A 16370-nucleotide genomic window follows, 5' to 3' on the forward strand; every position below is an offset into this window, starting at 1 on the left:
TATAAAATTTAAATGATATGAATTACACACACTGTACACTGATATTTTTTGTTTAGTAATATGCATTGCTAAGGACTTCATTTAGACAACTTTAGAGGTGATTTTCTGAAATCTTCTTTTTTTTTGCACCCTCAGATTTTCAAATAGTTGTATCTCAGCCAAATATTGTCCTGATAATAGAATATTAATACACCAAGCTTATTTATTCATGATATATATGTGTGTCACACTCCACACTATGCTGCCGGAAGGAACACAGAGCCGAGGATAATCGAAAGGAGGGGGACACCTTCTAGGTGCGGGCACTGGGGGACACCTTCTAGGAGCGGGCACTGGGGGACACCTTCTAGGAGCGGGCACTGGGGGACACCTTCTAGGAGCGTGCACTGGGGACACCTTTCTAGGAGCGGGCACTGGGGACACCTTTCTAGGAGCGGGCACTGGGGGACACCTTCTAGGAGCGTGCACGGGGGACACCTTCTAGGAGCGTGCACTGGGGACACCTTTGTAGGAGAGGGCACTGGGGACACCTTTCTAGGAGCGGGCACTGGGGACACCTTTCTAGGAGCGGGACACCTTCTAGGAGTGGGCACTGGGGGACACCTTCTAGGAGCAGGCACTGGGGACACCTTTCTAGGAGCGTGCACGGGGGACATCTTCTAGGAGTGGGCACTGGGGGACACCTTCTAGGAGCGGGCACTGTGGGACACCTTCTAGGAGCAGGCACTGGGGGACACCTTCTAGGAGCGTGCACGGGGGACACCTTTCTAGGAGCGTGCACGGGGGACATCTTCTAGGAGTGGGCACTGGGGGACACCTTCTAGGAGCGGGCACTGGGGGACACCTTCTAGGAGCGGGCACTGGGGACACCTTTCTAGGAGCGTGCACGGGGGACATCTTCTAGGAGTGGGCACTGGGGGACACCTTCTAGGAGCGGGCACTGGGGGACACCTTCTAGGAGCGTGCACAGGGGACACCTTCTAGGAGCGTGCACTGGGGACACCTTTCTAGGAGCGGGCACTGGGGACACCTTTCTAGGAGCGGGCACTGGGGGACACCTTCTAGGAGCGTGCACGGGGGACACCTTCTAGGAGCGTGCACTGGGGACACCTTTGTAGGAGAGGGCACTGGGGACACCTTTCTAGGAGCGGGCACTGGGGACACCTTTCTAGGAGCGGGACACCTTCTAGGAGTGGGCACTGGGGGACACCTTCTAGGAGCGGGCACTGGGGACACCTTTCTAGGAGCGTGCACGGGGGACATCTTCTAGGAGTGGGCACTGGGGGACACCTTCTAGGAGTGGGCACTGGGGGACACCTTCTAGGAGCGGGCACTGTGGGACACCTTCTAGGAGCGGGCACTGTGGGACACCTTCTAGGAGCAGGCACTGGGGGACACATTCTAGGAGCGTGCACGGGGGACATCTTCTAGGAGTGGGCACTGGGGGACACCTTCTAGGAGCGTGCACGGGGGACACCTTCTAGGAGCAGGCACTTGAAGATCAGAAGCCCCCTCTGGGCTGGACGAGGAAGAAAGAAGGCTGGACGGGACAAGCGGAGAGAGGACTGGGGCAGTTCACAGGAATGAATTCCAACAGGGAGCACAGAAGGAAAACATACGTGTGGAACTGGTAGACCTGACAAAACGGAACTGAAAGGACTAGGGTTATAAAGGCAGGATAATAGGGGAAACACAGGTGTATGGAATCAACTAATAATCAGACTAAACCACGACAGGAAACTGACAAAATAAGGCAAAACAGGAATTGAAACACATGACAAAACAGGTCCAATCCTGACAATATATATCAATATAAATATATAGTATATAAATAATTTGTATATGTAGTCTTTTTGAAACTTTAATGAAACTGTTATAAAATAGCTTTATGTAAGCTGAATAAAAATAAATATGCTGTGAAACTATGATGAATACAGATAATAATCATGATTTCTGGCATCTAAATGTATTGAATTGTCTAATTACTCTCATCTCAGAAGTCAACTGATGTTACATGCAATGCTCTCGTGATCTTCTGATTGCTCTGTTCAGTAAACTGATGGCCTCCGGTCTGAATGATTCACTGTACTGTTGGTAGAGCATCGTGACTACATGTGTTTGATGCATGACAGAAGCAGCTGGGTGTGCTGGAGGAGGATGTGTGAGCTGTCCCACATCATTTCCTGGGCCTTTCGTGTTCATAGAATAAAATGTGACTTTGTCTGGCAGCTTTGCCGATTTCACAAATGTTTGGAGGCGGTTTCTGTTCTTGGTTGTGAGAGACAAGCAGGTAATGGAGAAGCACAGAATATTTATAATATAGCAGCTGAAGTAAGTACGTAGAATGCTTGCTTGGGAACCAACTAGTTTAGTTGGCACTATAAATCTCGCACATTTGGATAAATGAAAGGGGCTTTTAGTTTCTCTGAGCTTTAGAAGTAAAATAGACAACAAAAAACATATAGAATAGACTGACAACTTATAGTTGCAATTACATTTTACTAAACATGACTAATTCACAAATAGTTCGTTATGAACAAAGACTAGCTTATAGTGAATGAGTACAGTGTGAAGACACAAAAAAATATATCACAGTTGCTGCATCAGTCTATCTCTCTCTGGAAATGTTTTATGACAATAAAAATGCAAGTTGTAACTGATGATTTATTTAAGTAGTGACCGATTACATTTCATTATACAACAGGTTGCATCATTACACCAGGAGGTGGCGAAAATGAGTGAGTCGCTGAATTATTCACTCAACCCATTCATTTAAAAGCAAAAAACAGAACACGGCTTTTACATGCCAATTGCAAATGTTTTCTTAAAAGTGTGATCTTTTAAATGCAATCTACAATTCTAAAACCATTAAACGTGAGGTGTTTGTATAATATATTTAATTAATTTGTAGGGGCACTTGGCTAATCAGGCCAGACTTTAGTCAGGTTAGCACCATGTTTGATTGTTGACAGAAATGAAAACAAGGCTGTGAGGGACAGAAGTAAAAGTGTTCAATGGATTGTAATGTTGTTTAACAGCATACCATTTGTTCAGCTAAAAAAACATCTTTCTGGAGAAGTTCAGTAGACAAAAACATCACAAAACAGTTGCGAGTTGTAAAATGATATGATCTAGGGCTTTTATAAAGTGCATGCCAGTGTAAAGAATACAAGTTTATCCCTCACAGCATCATTTTCATCTGCTTTCTGCTATCCCTCACAAAGCTTTATTAAAAAATATGAAATAAATCAATACAGTTCACGAAGCATTAATTGATGCACAAATCCAACAATAGATAAAAACATCATTGCAACATAAAACAGTTAGTGCTCAGTAATCCACTGCTCTTTTTTGCAAGCAACAGAACTTCCTGTACCTTGGCTGACTAATTTTATCTCATTGGTGAAAGAAAAGCTCTGGAATGTACTTGAATATGTCTGAGTGTCACCTAACCCTGAGGCTTGGTTATCTCTCTTTGAATTCCACCTGAACAGAACAGAACTAAATGGAAGTTGTTTTTCTGTGAAACCTTCCGTATCAGACCTGTCTGAATCCTCTCAGGAATGTTTTTTTTTTCGTTCCCAACTGTCATGTAGGCTACTTCCACATGTATTTCTTGCTCACCTTCTCACAGAGTTCATAATAAGGGCTGAGTATGAATCAGTTTCATCAGGCTGAGTCAGTGGAAACATATGCTGCCATGGACACCAGTGAAAGGATAAGGGTTGTGATGACATCATTACCAGGACACGAGAGCCGGGCAAGTGTTAAAAACAAAAGACGGGAGAGGAACACTGTCGCCGGAAACCACGAAATTGCAAAACAATGGATAGGCATCACAGCCAGGTTTCAGTCTGAAGATGATGTCATCTCTAAATAACTGTCAGTTAAAGGGATACTCCATGCCAAAATTAACATTTTGTCATTAATCACTTACCTCCATGTCATTCCAAACCTGTAAAAGCTTTGTTCGTCTTTAGAAAACAATTTAAGATATTTTGGATGAAAACCGGTGGCTTGTGATTGTCGCATAGATTGCAAAGGTCCAGAAAAGTATGAGAGACATCCTCAGAAGAATAGTCTATCTGCCATCAGTGATTCAACTGTGACTTTATGAACGACAATACTTTCTGTACGTGAATAAAACAAAAATAACGACTTTATTTAACAATTTGTCTTCTCTTTGTCCCTCGGCATCACTGAACACAAGCTGCGTACATTCTTCTGTGTCAGCTGAGCCACAATGATAAGTTTTCTACATGTATTTACGGTTTGATCTGAAGGAAAACAGTGCATCAGTGCAGCGCGGCTGACACAGAAGAGCACACTGCTTGCGTTCAGCGGATGTTCACCAAAATGGGGCTACGGTGACATAACAGAGACACAAAACAAATTAAGTGTTGAATAAAGTCGTTATTTATTTATTTTTTTTCACTTACAAACATTATTCTCGGCGTTTCATAATGTTATGGTTGAAACACTGATGGCAGATGGAGTATTCTGACGATGCTTTCATACTTTTCTGGACCTTAAGATTGTTTGTCAGTCACAAGCCTCCCGGTTTTCATCCAAAATATCTTAAATTGTGTTCTGAAGATGACCAAAGCTTTTACGGGTTTGGAACGACATGGGGGTAAGTGATTAATGACAACAGTTTCATTTTGGGGTGGATTATCCCTTAAAAGTAAAAAATAGAAGAATCTTGAATAATAGCCTAAAAAGAAAAGATCGTTTCAGTGCAGTGACTTTAAACATTAGATTCAAAATTACTTTGAGTCTTCTAATTCGAATAATTTTTGGTAGATTGATAGCTAGCCTATTTAAGTTCCAACCAAGAGTTGATTCTGAAGCATGTGATCAGTCTTATTAAGTCAGGTGTTCATAAGGCTTATAATAGGCTAAGACACACCTTGTGTGATCAACAACATCCGCCTTCTGTTAAGCAGCCTTAAAGTTTAACCTTATAAAGTTACGTTAATCACAGACTTATGAACTATGACCAATCATCCTGGTGATGGTAAATAGGCCTAATGTCAATATTTTCTAGGCTGAGCGCTCAATTCTAATTAGATTAGAATTGGCCACCTTGTGGACGAACTGTGGAGATGCAGTGTAAATATGTTTTTAATATATTCTCCACACACACGTTAGTTCTTATGGTTTATGTGGACAGAAAAGTGTGTGCATTTTTACATTTTCAAAAAAAACTAATTTTGTATGGTATAAACCATTTTATATGCCTCAAACCACATTTAAGTTGTAAGACCTATATCATAGCCATGTATGATAAAATAAATATTTAGGTCAGGTAGAGCCTAATTTCAGCTAACTTTAAACAGTTAAATGTTATATTTACAAGTCAGATATTCATAAGCTTTATTATAAGACAGATTTTATGAGGGATGATGAACATCCTTCTGTTTCAGACGTCATCGTGACGGCAAATGATGTTTCTTTTGTTCATATTTGATTAGAGGAAGCCGCCTTGTGGACAAACTGCGTAAAAGCAGTGTGTAAACTGCCACATAAAAGATCATTAATAGTTATCATAGGTCAATTAAACTATTGGTTCACTCAAAACCAGACGATGCTGGTAATATTGTATATAACTTCATGTTTTTAAACTTTTTTCATAAAATCAATATCACATTTGCAATCGTGCAGATAATCGGAAAAAATATCTAAAACGATAAAATAAAAATAAATAAAAAAATAAAAAAAGACATGTAGACATGTTATAAGATAGGCTGCCTGATGTTTCTATGATAAAAAATATTAAAATAATTTAAATATAATAATTTTATACTGAACATATGTTACTGAGAATATCCATTTAAGCATTTAGGCGAAGACAAAAATATATACAAACATATATATGCTATTTATTTGTATTCTCCACATAATATATGTTTTATATGTTATAAAATACCTGAAAAATCATATTATATTATATTATATACATTGATGTAAAATATTCTATATAATATTTACAATATTTTAGGTCAACCAAATCGCACCTGAGATTCTGTAATATGTGATATCTACATGATTTTACAGAGTAGTGTTTACACTGAGCCACTTTCGCTTGATCGTCTGAAAGATGGGATGTTTACTGTGCTACTTTGATCACAAGGAGGCGCTATTACCACAGAATAACCAAACGGGAAGTGATAACCTATAACTTTTTTAATACTCATTCTAAATTCAAACTGAAAGTGTAAATCACACCTTATACATTTCTAGTTTCAGCTATTCACTTAATAAACAGCATAAGCACATCATTGTCTTACCACTGATCATTAACATCCATATATATATATATATATATATATATCTATGATTAACATCTTCATGGGTTTCCAAATCCTGTCTTTGTCTCATTGTGTTGAAGGAGCTGTTGTTCTAGAGCCCCTCGGGAGAGAATGAATCTCCATTCTTATCTCCTTTATCTTACTAAAGACCTCCTCCTGTCAGTCATTAGTCGGCTGATAGATGATGATTCAAGAGTTGAGGTGTGAAAGGGCTCTCCTGTGATTGGGAGGGGAACATCTGCACCATGAAACATGTCACTACATTTGGTGCAGATTTAATCAAGCTGAGATAACGTTTCCATCTCCAATCCTATTAGAGCAGATCTATTTGTACCAACTTACATGTTACATAATAACCACATTACATAATAACTGAGCAGCATTCTGTGCGGTTCTGTTTTTCACATTAGGTTGACTTATTTCAATAAAGTAATAATACCAAGAAACAGTATTTACAAGTAGAGCCAGTATATACCTAAGGCTTAAGCATGCTTTCATTTGTATTTTTCAGCATTTACTAATGCAATGTAAACTGATATTTATATACAATTAATTTTATTGATATATTCAATTAAATTTTACATTTTATTTTTATATTTTCAGTTTTCCTTTTTTATTTGTAATTTTGTTATATGATTTGGTCATTTTTATTAGTTTTTGTTATTTTTAAATCTCTTATATATAAATCAGTTTTTTTTTCTCAGTTACCAGCAATGTTAATGCTTCAGTTTTGGTTTTATTTCAGTTATTGTTAATTCAAATAAATAAAATATTTTGTTATAAAATATTATTTTATATTTTAATATCAATTTAATATTTTTTATATTGTAATATGATTTTCTTTCATTATCTAATTATCGTATTTAAAAATAAATGTGAAATTAGAATATAAAAAAATCATTTTTTAAAAATGTCAGCTTTATTTCACTTCATTTTTTTATTAAATAAAATAAAATGTGTTTAATAGTTTTAATTTCACTAATAACTCTGTTAATATGAACTCTATAAATATTTTATTAAATTATTATTAAATAATTTAGCTACATTAATATATAGAATATATAAATAACACATTAAATTAGGCTATTATTTATTTAAGTGAGTTTATTTATTTTGTTTTTGAGTGTTCCAAAAATATATTTTAAAAAAAATAGCAGTTAACTAATGCAAGCATTGTATAATAATGTAACAGTGTTTTCAATTAAAGTTCTACTTTAAGAAAATCTATCTTTGGGCGGTCTTCGGATCTAGATGCAGGTTCCTGGGAACTTCAAAGATTGAAAACCTCTCCAAAAGAGATGAAGTAATACATGAGTAATGTAGTGCGCACTACTGTAAGTGTCCTCACTCGCCCACTTGAGCTTTAAACACTTCCTGTAATGTGAGGCGCGTCGCGCGTGCGTTAGAAAAGGACGGGCTTAATCTGGGAGTAAAAGTGGAGTTGCGTATGAGTCGTTCTGACTCCAGAGAGGACTCCCAGCGGACTCCACATCCCTACAGTCAATCTGCAGATCCCAGACCTCCCAGGACTGCAGCTGTGAAGAAGAGATATTAATCTGACCACACTCTGAAGCAGTGAGCAGGAGAAGCATGGGTCTGCAGACCGTGTTCCGCGCGGTGATCATGGGGGCCCCGGGCTCGGGGAAGGGGACCGTGTCCAGCCGGATAGCGCAGAGTTTCGCTCTGAAGCATCTCTCCAGTGGAGACATGCTGCGGGCCAACATCGAGGCCAAGACAGGTAACACGGCTCCAGCTCCGTCCTCTCGTGCCATCTCAGGGTTAATTCACATAAATGATTAAATAACCGAAGCTTTTGTGTTCGCTGCGAGCGGAGTTCAGTTTACTGAAAGGGTTAAACGCAGCTTTGTTAGATAAATAAAAAATGGCTGCAAAACTTCAGCTTCGGTTTTATGCCTGAAAACAGGAGTTAGACTATAATTACAGGTTACTTATCAGCAGAGCTGAGTTTTCACTTGGGTTGTGTCTCAAAGCGCAGTGCGCTAGCTTTTCTTTCTAGACAGCAGTTTTGAAGCATCGCGCTTTTCAAGTGAGCTCTGGCGTGTGATGCCCAAAGATAACAGCGATTGGGAAGACTTAGACGGGTCACTGGCTTTACTATCCGCACATTTGTGTTGTAGTTGTTTTTTTTATATAAATGCACGAAAGAGTTAACGATGAGAGAGTTCCGCTGATAGTTTCCACGCCCGCTTGATGTGTGACATCCAGCTCTGTCTTCTAGCGCTGTCTGGAGAAACATTAGAGTCGAGCTCTGGGTTTCTGCTGGGGCTTGTACTCTTGTTTGTTATGCATAGACTGTCTGGTATTTTCAGATGTTTGTACTTTAGCTTGTAAAGGCGACGTCTTTCTTCAAAGAATGTGCTTTGCATACTAAACATGTCTAAGACTGTTTACTACAAATGATTTGGCTACAAGTCACACTGAAGCCCAAGCCTGCCGTGCATTCAAGTGTGCTCCACAATTCAAACGTTTGCAAAGTTGTACTGTGTTCTTCTCTAATCTGAGCTCTATAAATAATGTTATTGTAGCAGTAAGCACAAATGGATGCCAGATGCTGTGTGTGTGTGTGTGTGTGTGTGTGTGTGACAGTGGGGTAATGTGTGTATCATCAGTTTTCTGGTGTGCAGTTTTACCTACCACAGTCACACTAGACCAGATACAGCATATGACCAACATATGAATCATATAGACTGCATATTAATTTAGAAGGAGAGAAATATTTAAATTGTGAGTTATATGCACCATATAGTGTACAGTTACAACGTAAAGTAAGACCTTAAAGGGACAGTTCACCCAAAAAATGTCAAGCGTTTAGTCGCCCTCATGTCAAAACCTGCATGAGTTCTGTGTAAGAAGACATTTGGAAGAATGCTGGTGAACGAACAGTTAATTTTATCATTAACTTCCACTGTGTGGACAAAAAACATTGAGACATTTCTCCAAATATCTTCTTGGGTGAGTAAACGATGACAGAATATTCATTTCTGATTGAATTAAGTTCATTTTCCGCAGGTGATTTTATATTTCAAGAACTGCTTAATCCAAAAGTATTTATGAATAATATGTATACATGCAGATTTTTCGAGCTCATATTAATTGGGATAGATTAATTATCTATACTTTAAATATATTGTCCATTGCAGAACTATTTACGTAAACTGTGAAATATTAAGGAAGAAAAATGTAACTGCTGCTTAAACATTTGGGTTGGGAAGACTTTTTAATTGTTTTTTAATACAGTAAAACAGTATTATTGTTGAAACAATATTATACATTTAAAATAACTGTTGTTTATTTGAAAAATGTATTTATGTAATTATATTTTATGCAATATATTATGTAATAAATTCCTTTGATGGCAAGGAAAAGTATTAATCTCTTTCAAATGATTCCAAACCTTGTTATTATAGGCCAGAAATATTTAACACTTACCAGAAGTGTGGGTCAGTGGGTCAAAGGACGATTATTAAAAAGTTTTTACAATGCGCAGAGCCACTTGATGTTTATATATCTGTTACAACAAGCTCACTGTAGTGGTCACACTTCATTGTCATTGGAGTTTTGAGGGTTAATAGCTAAGGTTATGATTCTTTAGCCAAATAATAAACACAAACATATTTTTTTTATATATTTGTATTTTTTGTGATGATTGGCAAATGCATCATATGCCTGTAAATGTTATTATTAATTAATAATAAATGAATTGCAATTTAATGTTTTTTAAATTAAATGTATTATTAATTTTTTTTTTTTTTTTTTTTTTTACTATATCCATGTCTGAATTTTTTTTTTGTCCTTACTGAAAACTGATGAGCTCTTATGCACCTTATGTGCAGATTTGGGTCTCCTGATGAAGTCGTGTATCGATCAGGGTCAGCTGGTTCCTGATGATGTCATCTCTCGCCTCGTCCTGTCCAGTCTGAGGGGTCTGGAGCAGACCAGCTGGCTTCTGGACGGTAACTCTCACCCCGCTCGCCCCGAGCCCCATGTTGATGATGGATTATGCAGTTTAATCGTGGTCTCTTTCATATTGTCCCGACAGGGTTTCCTCGTACTGTGGCTCAGGCCGATGCCCTGGACAGCGTGTATGATGTGGACTCTGTTATAAACCTGGACGTGCCTTCCCAGACGATCCGGGAGCGCCTGACCTCTCGCTGGGTGCACCTTCCCAGCGGCAGGGTCTATAATATAGACTTCAACCCACCTAAGAAACCAGTGAGTCCTCTGATCCTTTTACATTCCAGATCATTTCCTCAATCACGTTTACCATCACTTTATAAAACTGTAGATAATTAAACCGTAGACGCAGGAAGTCGAACAATCCTGTTCATACGAAAACGGCAAACTACACGGCAAAAAATGGTGTGAAAATCCATTCTTTATTAAAACAAACTTTTTTTCATTTTGGAAACAAACTTAAAAATGTGTATCTTCTGCAGGCAATAATAGTGGAGTGTTAATAGCATCAGATAAATGGTGTTGAGTTTTATGAATAAGGCATAAAAGCGATATGTTTTTTCTAAAAAGACTAACATTAATCTTGGCTTGGTTAAACTGGATTGTTTAAGTAGATATTGTTTAGTTATTAGTAATTGGTTTTTGTGCTGAAATGGAGTTAATTCATCTAGAATGCCTTAAAAATGTTCGAAAAAGAAGGACACTTCTTTTAATAAGAGCAACTTGTTATGCAAATAATATATTTTAGAAGTATGAACTTAACTTAAAATTAACTTAAGTACATCTTTATATGTAATTTTATTATTACTTGTCTTTAAAATATGGTTAAAGTGAACTGCAGAATGCAATGACAAGCATATGGAAACCTAAAATATACTTTAATGTCATTTAAAAAGTTGCAATTTCATACGCTTAAAATATGTTCACTTTTCATGTAATATCAAATTATAATAACGTAATAACGCAACAGTTGAAATTATAATCGAGCACTTTAAATGTGATTTAGTTTGTTAGTCAACACATCAAAATAAATGCACTTCTTTAAAGAACAACAAAAAATTATTTAAAAAATGATCTAAAATGTACTTTAAAATAAAACATCGTTTGTTTTAATGTTTTAATTATTTTTTTTTAGATAAGAAAAATTAAAACAACAAACAAGTAATTTGACCTTAATAGTGTGTAAAGAAACATTCAGGGACACTTAATTGGATTTTTATTTCAATAAAAAGTAGTGCTGTCAAACGATTAATCGCGATTAATCGCATCAAAATAAAAGTTTTTTGTTTACATTATATATGTACATGTACTGTTTATTTATTATGTATATGTAAATACACAAACATACAGTATATATATCGAATACATTTATACATTTATATATTCATATTCTCATATTTTACAATATATATATAAATATTTATTTAATTTATAAGCATAACATATTTTTCTTAAATATATACATGCATGTGTTTGCATTTATATATACAGAATAAATATGCACAGTACACACTCATATATTACACATATTATGTAAATAAAAACCTTTATTTTGGATGCAATTAATCGCGATTAATCGTTTGACAGCACTCATAAAACGTCCATATTGTATTTGTATTAGCAAGTACAGATTTTAAAGTGTCTACTTACTGTAGAAACGTTCTAGTACTTTATATATAATATTGAAATATAGGCTACTATATGTGTATGTAGATATGTGTATACACACGAACACACACAGAAATAGTCTTTCTTTAAATACTGTGTAATAAAATAAAAGTATTAAGTAATAATAATAATTAGAGCTGTAAAAGTAAAAACAAAGCATTGAAGCACTGACACAAATCTGTGTTAAACTTGTAAGGAGTCCAAAGAGCTCCTGTGGTGGAAGTAGGTCATGCTATTTCACAACCTGGTACTCAAGACAGATATGAACACTTCTGTTTACTAAGGAGTTTATTCAAGGAACTTTGCTCTCATCCATGCAATAAAACTGGAGCAGGTAGAGGAAGAAATGGAGTTCCTGTCCATTTATCAAACACTGTCAGAGAGAGAGAGAGAGAGTCACGAGGCCAGAACAATGTTGCTTAAATAGTTTTTGCTGCACTTTAAAAGATAGTTTAACTTCGTGTTCTAAACAAAGTAAAACCAAACAAAGAATAGGTGTTTATATCCAAGATGTGATAAAAATGTACTTTTTTCTACTGCCACAAAGCCAGTGAGTTTGGTTTTAGTGGCACAGCAGTTGAGCATTTGTTAAACTAATACAACACAAGCCCCGTGTGAAACTGTGTTTGTCAGTGTTGCTCAAATACAGCTCAAGCTTATATCAACACAAAACTGTGTCCCTCAAGGTCACCTCAGTTCAGCTCTGGAACTTATCAGCGACTGCCAAAGATTGTTGGCACTTTCAGAACATGAATTCTTGAGATACGGTGGCTTTATTTGGGTGATTAAGGCACATTTGAAAGTGGGCTCTTTGTGGTGGAGGCCTGCAGTGATGTCATGTATTTTTGTGCACAGGGTCTTGATGATGTCACAGGAGAACCGCTGGTCCAGAGAGACGATGACAGTCCTGAAACTGTGTCCAGGAGACTCAAGGACTATGCGAGACAAACACAACCAGTTCTAGAGTATTACAGGTACTGTACAGGAGCCACAGCACTTTAAAGCTGTTTTACACACATGTTTTCTTTATGATTTATGTTGAATGAAAGAATTCAATAACACACACGGATGAAAATGTTTGGGGGATTATTAAAGGAATAGTTCACTCATGTTCTGTCATCCTTTCACACACATATGATTGTAGATCTGAAATAATTTCTTTCTTATGTGGAAGCAAAAAGAAGATATTTAGCAGAATATTAATGTTGCTCTTTTCCATACAATGAAAGTAATGCTGCTGAGCTCCAAAAAGAACAAAAGAACCACAGAAGTAACATAAAAGTAGTCCAGACATCTTCTACACAATATTATTAGCCACATGAAAGTGATTATACAAGGAAGAGACCATAATTGAAGTTTTTTTTTTTCCTTTTCAGAAAATCTTCCTCAAATCTAATTTGCGTATTTGCACATTAAATTATGGAGTATCTAAATTTGTGCACCAGGTTTGATGTCAATACATCAACTGAAACCCTTAAACGTTTACTATTTCAGAAGTTTTGGGGATTTTAAGTTAACATTTTAATAATTGAATGACATATTTGCATGCTCACAATTATTTGATGTCAGAGAATATATAGATAAAATATATATTTTTTAGACTCAGACCTTCTTTTAGAAGTGATACTTTAAATCAAACTGAATAAAATGTTAATAATGATAATGATTGTATAATTAGTTAAAATAAATTTGTTATAATTATTTAAAACATAACAGTTAAAACATACTAAAACTACTACTACTATTAATAATAGTAATGTTTTAACTCTGTATTACTATTTTAAAATACAATTATACTGTAGCATAAAAAAAATATTATTTGATAACACAATTTAAATTTACAAGATCTGCTACACTGCTGTAGAGCAAGTGCCGAAACTTGCTACTGCTAATACATCCACAGACATGCTGCTGTGAGCATGTAAGAAATACTGCTGCTGCACATATAACATGCATGAAATAACCCCCATAGCAAACGTGAATCCCCTCGTAGCAGATCTATACAGGTGGAGCTGGGGAAGGGGGAGGGTTTCTGGAGTGCGCTGCAAACTGCTACCACTTACATTAGCTAAGTATTTGAATGTTGAGCAGCGAACTCATTGGCTACCGATACAGGAGAGAACCAATCACCTGTGACGTGATGATGATGTCATGATGTCATACAGAGTTCGATCTATGGGACTGCGCCATCTAGAGTTTCATGGCAGAACTTTGTATTTATGTCTTAAATTCTTTCAAACATTATTTCAGACAACCCAAACTCTTTCAAGGTATCAGTCCTTGAGGTTTTATTTAGGTAAACTGTTGCCCAGAATTTTTTTTTTTCAAATGTGTAACTAAACTGAATCTAGCACATGTTGCAATCCAAAATACATATTAAATTCACTAGCAGAGATTGAATTGGCAGTGCTTAGTTTTAACCGAGAGGCTTATTGTTTCATCAAAAGCACTTGTTCAGGAAACCCCGTGTTCATCAACTGTCACTGGTTCTCCGATGTCGGCTCAAAGGAAAAAAGTTATTAATCTGAGATTTTGGGATGATTATGATGATGAGGTAGAACGATTCCTGAAAGCTGGACTGATGGAGTAATTTAATATGAATAATGACGTGTTTAGGTCATTGCATATGATATTCTCTCTCTTTGTACTTAAACAGGAGTAAAGGAGTGTTGGAGACCTTCTCAGGAACTGAAACCAACAAGATATGGCCCCACGTTCATGCCTTCCTGACCAGGAAAATCCCAGGAAACCAGCAGGCTTTGGGAAAAGCATGATTGCACAATAACCTTGAGGACTACACTGTTGGACTAGAGCACAATTCACCTCTGTGGCCTTAAGCAGTCTACTGTATTTGTCCAAACCTTTGGTGTCACTATCTGCTTTTATGCCTTTGTGAGAAAGTTAGTGCCAAACTACAGGTTTAAGGTCAAACTAGTCTATTACTTAGCTCTAGCGCTGTCATCTTAAGGAAATAAACCCAGCTTAGAGAGTTAGAGGTAGGCATGCTAAGATTAATAGTTGACTCCAAAGTTAATCATTCTCAACTTTCCACTTAGAAGAAGTGCCCAACCCATACGATTTTTTATTATTTTAACTGAAGTGGCTTCAAAGCGTGGACACAGCAGCTCTAAAACATTCCTGTTTATTGTCCATAATGACCTTTTAATAACATTATTGAAATTTGTGCATACTAGAGAAGTATTAATTTTAACATTTCACAAATGAATGCAGAGCAAAATGATTTTTGTACAAACCACTGTGGCCATAATTAGCAAAAACACTAATTTCTATTGTAGATAATATGAACCTTAATACTTTTTGCATATACAAAATAATGTATTTTTAATTAAGAAAAGTTTGCACAATACAATAAATAATAAAGGGAAAGAAAATCTATAATGTGATCAAAATGTAGTTTTATAAGTCCGTTTGTATTGATAAACCACTATTGTGTGGTTATGAAGTCCTAGACCAGCAAGGAAGTGCAAAGTGTTTATTCATCTACTTTTATGGCACAGTTATGAATCACTATAAATTGTAGTGTTTGAAAACCTGCTATTGAATAATGGAGATTTAAGTGTGATGCAAAGCATGGCATTTCACAAACAACTGCAATAAACAGAGAAGCTCAAAACTTTTAGTTTTTCTTTTGATATTGAATCAAAAGGGAATACACGGCGCCTTGCAAAAGTATTCAAACCACTTAATGTTTGTCATGTTTTGTTATGTTGTTGCTTTATGTTAAACTGCTTAAAATGACTCCCCCCCCCCCCCACATCAATCTACACTCCATTCACCGTAATGGCAAAGCAAAAACTGTCACAACTTTGCAAATGTATAAAAAATAAAAAAATATATATAAGTAGGTTAAAACTCTTAACTCAGTACTTAGCTGAAGCACCTTTACAGCCTCAACTCTTTTTGGGTGTGATGTGACAAGCTTTAATCATCAGCATTTGGCAAGGATCTGCCATTCTTCTCCTCACCTCTTCACCTGACAGGTGGGATGGGGACAGATGTACGTTTTCAGGTTTTTCCAGAAATATTTGAGTGGGTTCAATCCCAGGCTGTGGCTGGGCCACTCAAGAACATTCACAGAGTTGTCTATAAGCCACTGTTGTTGTGTGTTTAGGCTCATTGACCTGTTGGAAGGTGAACCTTCTGCCCAGTCTGAGCTCCTGAATGCTCTACACTAGGTTTTCATTAAGACTTTCTTAATATTTTGGTGCATTGGGCATTTCTTCTACTCTGACAAGTCCCTCAGTCCCGGCTGCTCCCAGCACACTTCACTCAGGTGATGCAGGTGATGAGCAGAGCTGGTTTCCTTCAAACAGGATGCTTATAATTGAGGTTCGTCAGACCAGAAAATCTTGTTTCTCACCGTCTGAGGGTCCTTTAGGAGCTGTTTTGCAAATT

General features: G+C 36.9%; 1 protein-coding gene across 1 annotated transcript; it reads left to right on the forward strand.

Annotated features, from left to right (window-relative positions):
- Nucleotides 1–7771: 7771 nt before the first annotated feature.
- On the forward strand, nt 7772–15588 carry LOC113109643 (GTP:AMP phosphotransferase AK3, mitochondrial-like). Its single transcript, XM_026273339.1, has 5 exons — nt 7772–8049; nt 10166–10285; nt 10372–10544; nt 12810–12928; nt 14611–15588. Exons 1-5 carry the CDS (start codon nt 7902–7904, stop codon nt 14726–14728), a joined length of 678 nt encoding a protein of 225 aa, XP_026129124.1. The 5' UTR covers nt 7772–7901; the 3' UTR covers nt 14729–15588.
- The last annotated feature ends 782 nt before the right edge of the window (nt 15589–16370 follow it).

This window comes from Carassius auratus, chromosome 10, assembly GCF_003368295.1.
Source record: "Carassius auratus strain Wakin chromosome 10, ASM336829v1, whole genome shotgun sequence".
Classification (NCBI taxonomy): Eukaryota; Metazoa; Chordata; class Actinopteri; order Cypriniformes; family Cyprinidae; genus Carassius; species Carassius auratus.

Bases quoted from the DNA above. Each gene is read 5' to 3' on its own strand.
- LOC113109643 (XM_026273339.1), top strand. From the start codon at position 7,902: ATGGGTCTGCAGACCGTGTTCCGCGCGGTGATCATGGGGGCCCCGGGC. The intron at 10,545-12,809 runs GTGAGTCCTCTG...TTTTGTGCACAG, and splicing joins TCAACCCACCTAAGAAACCA to GGTCTTGATGATGTCACAGG. The intron at 12,929-14,610 runs GTACTGTACAGG...GTACTTAAACAG, and splicing joins CCAGTTCTAGAGTATTACAG to GAGTAAAGGAGTGTTGGAGA.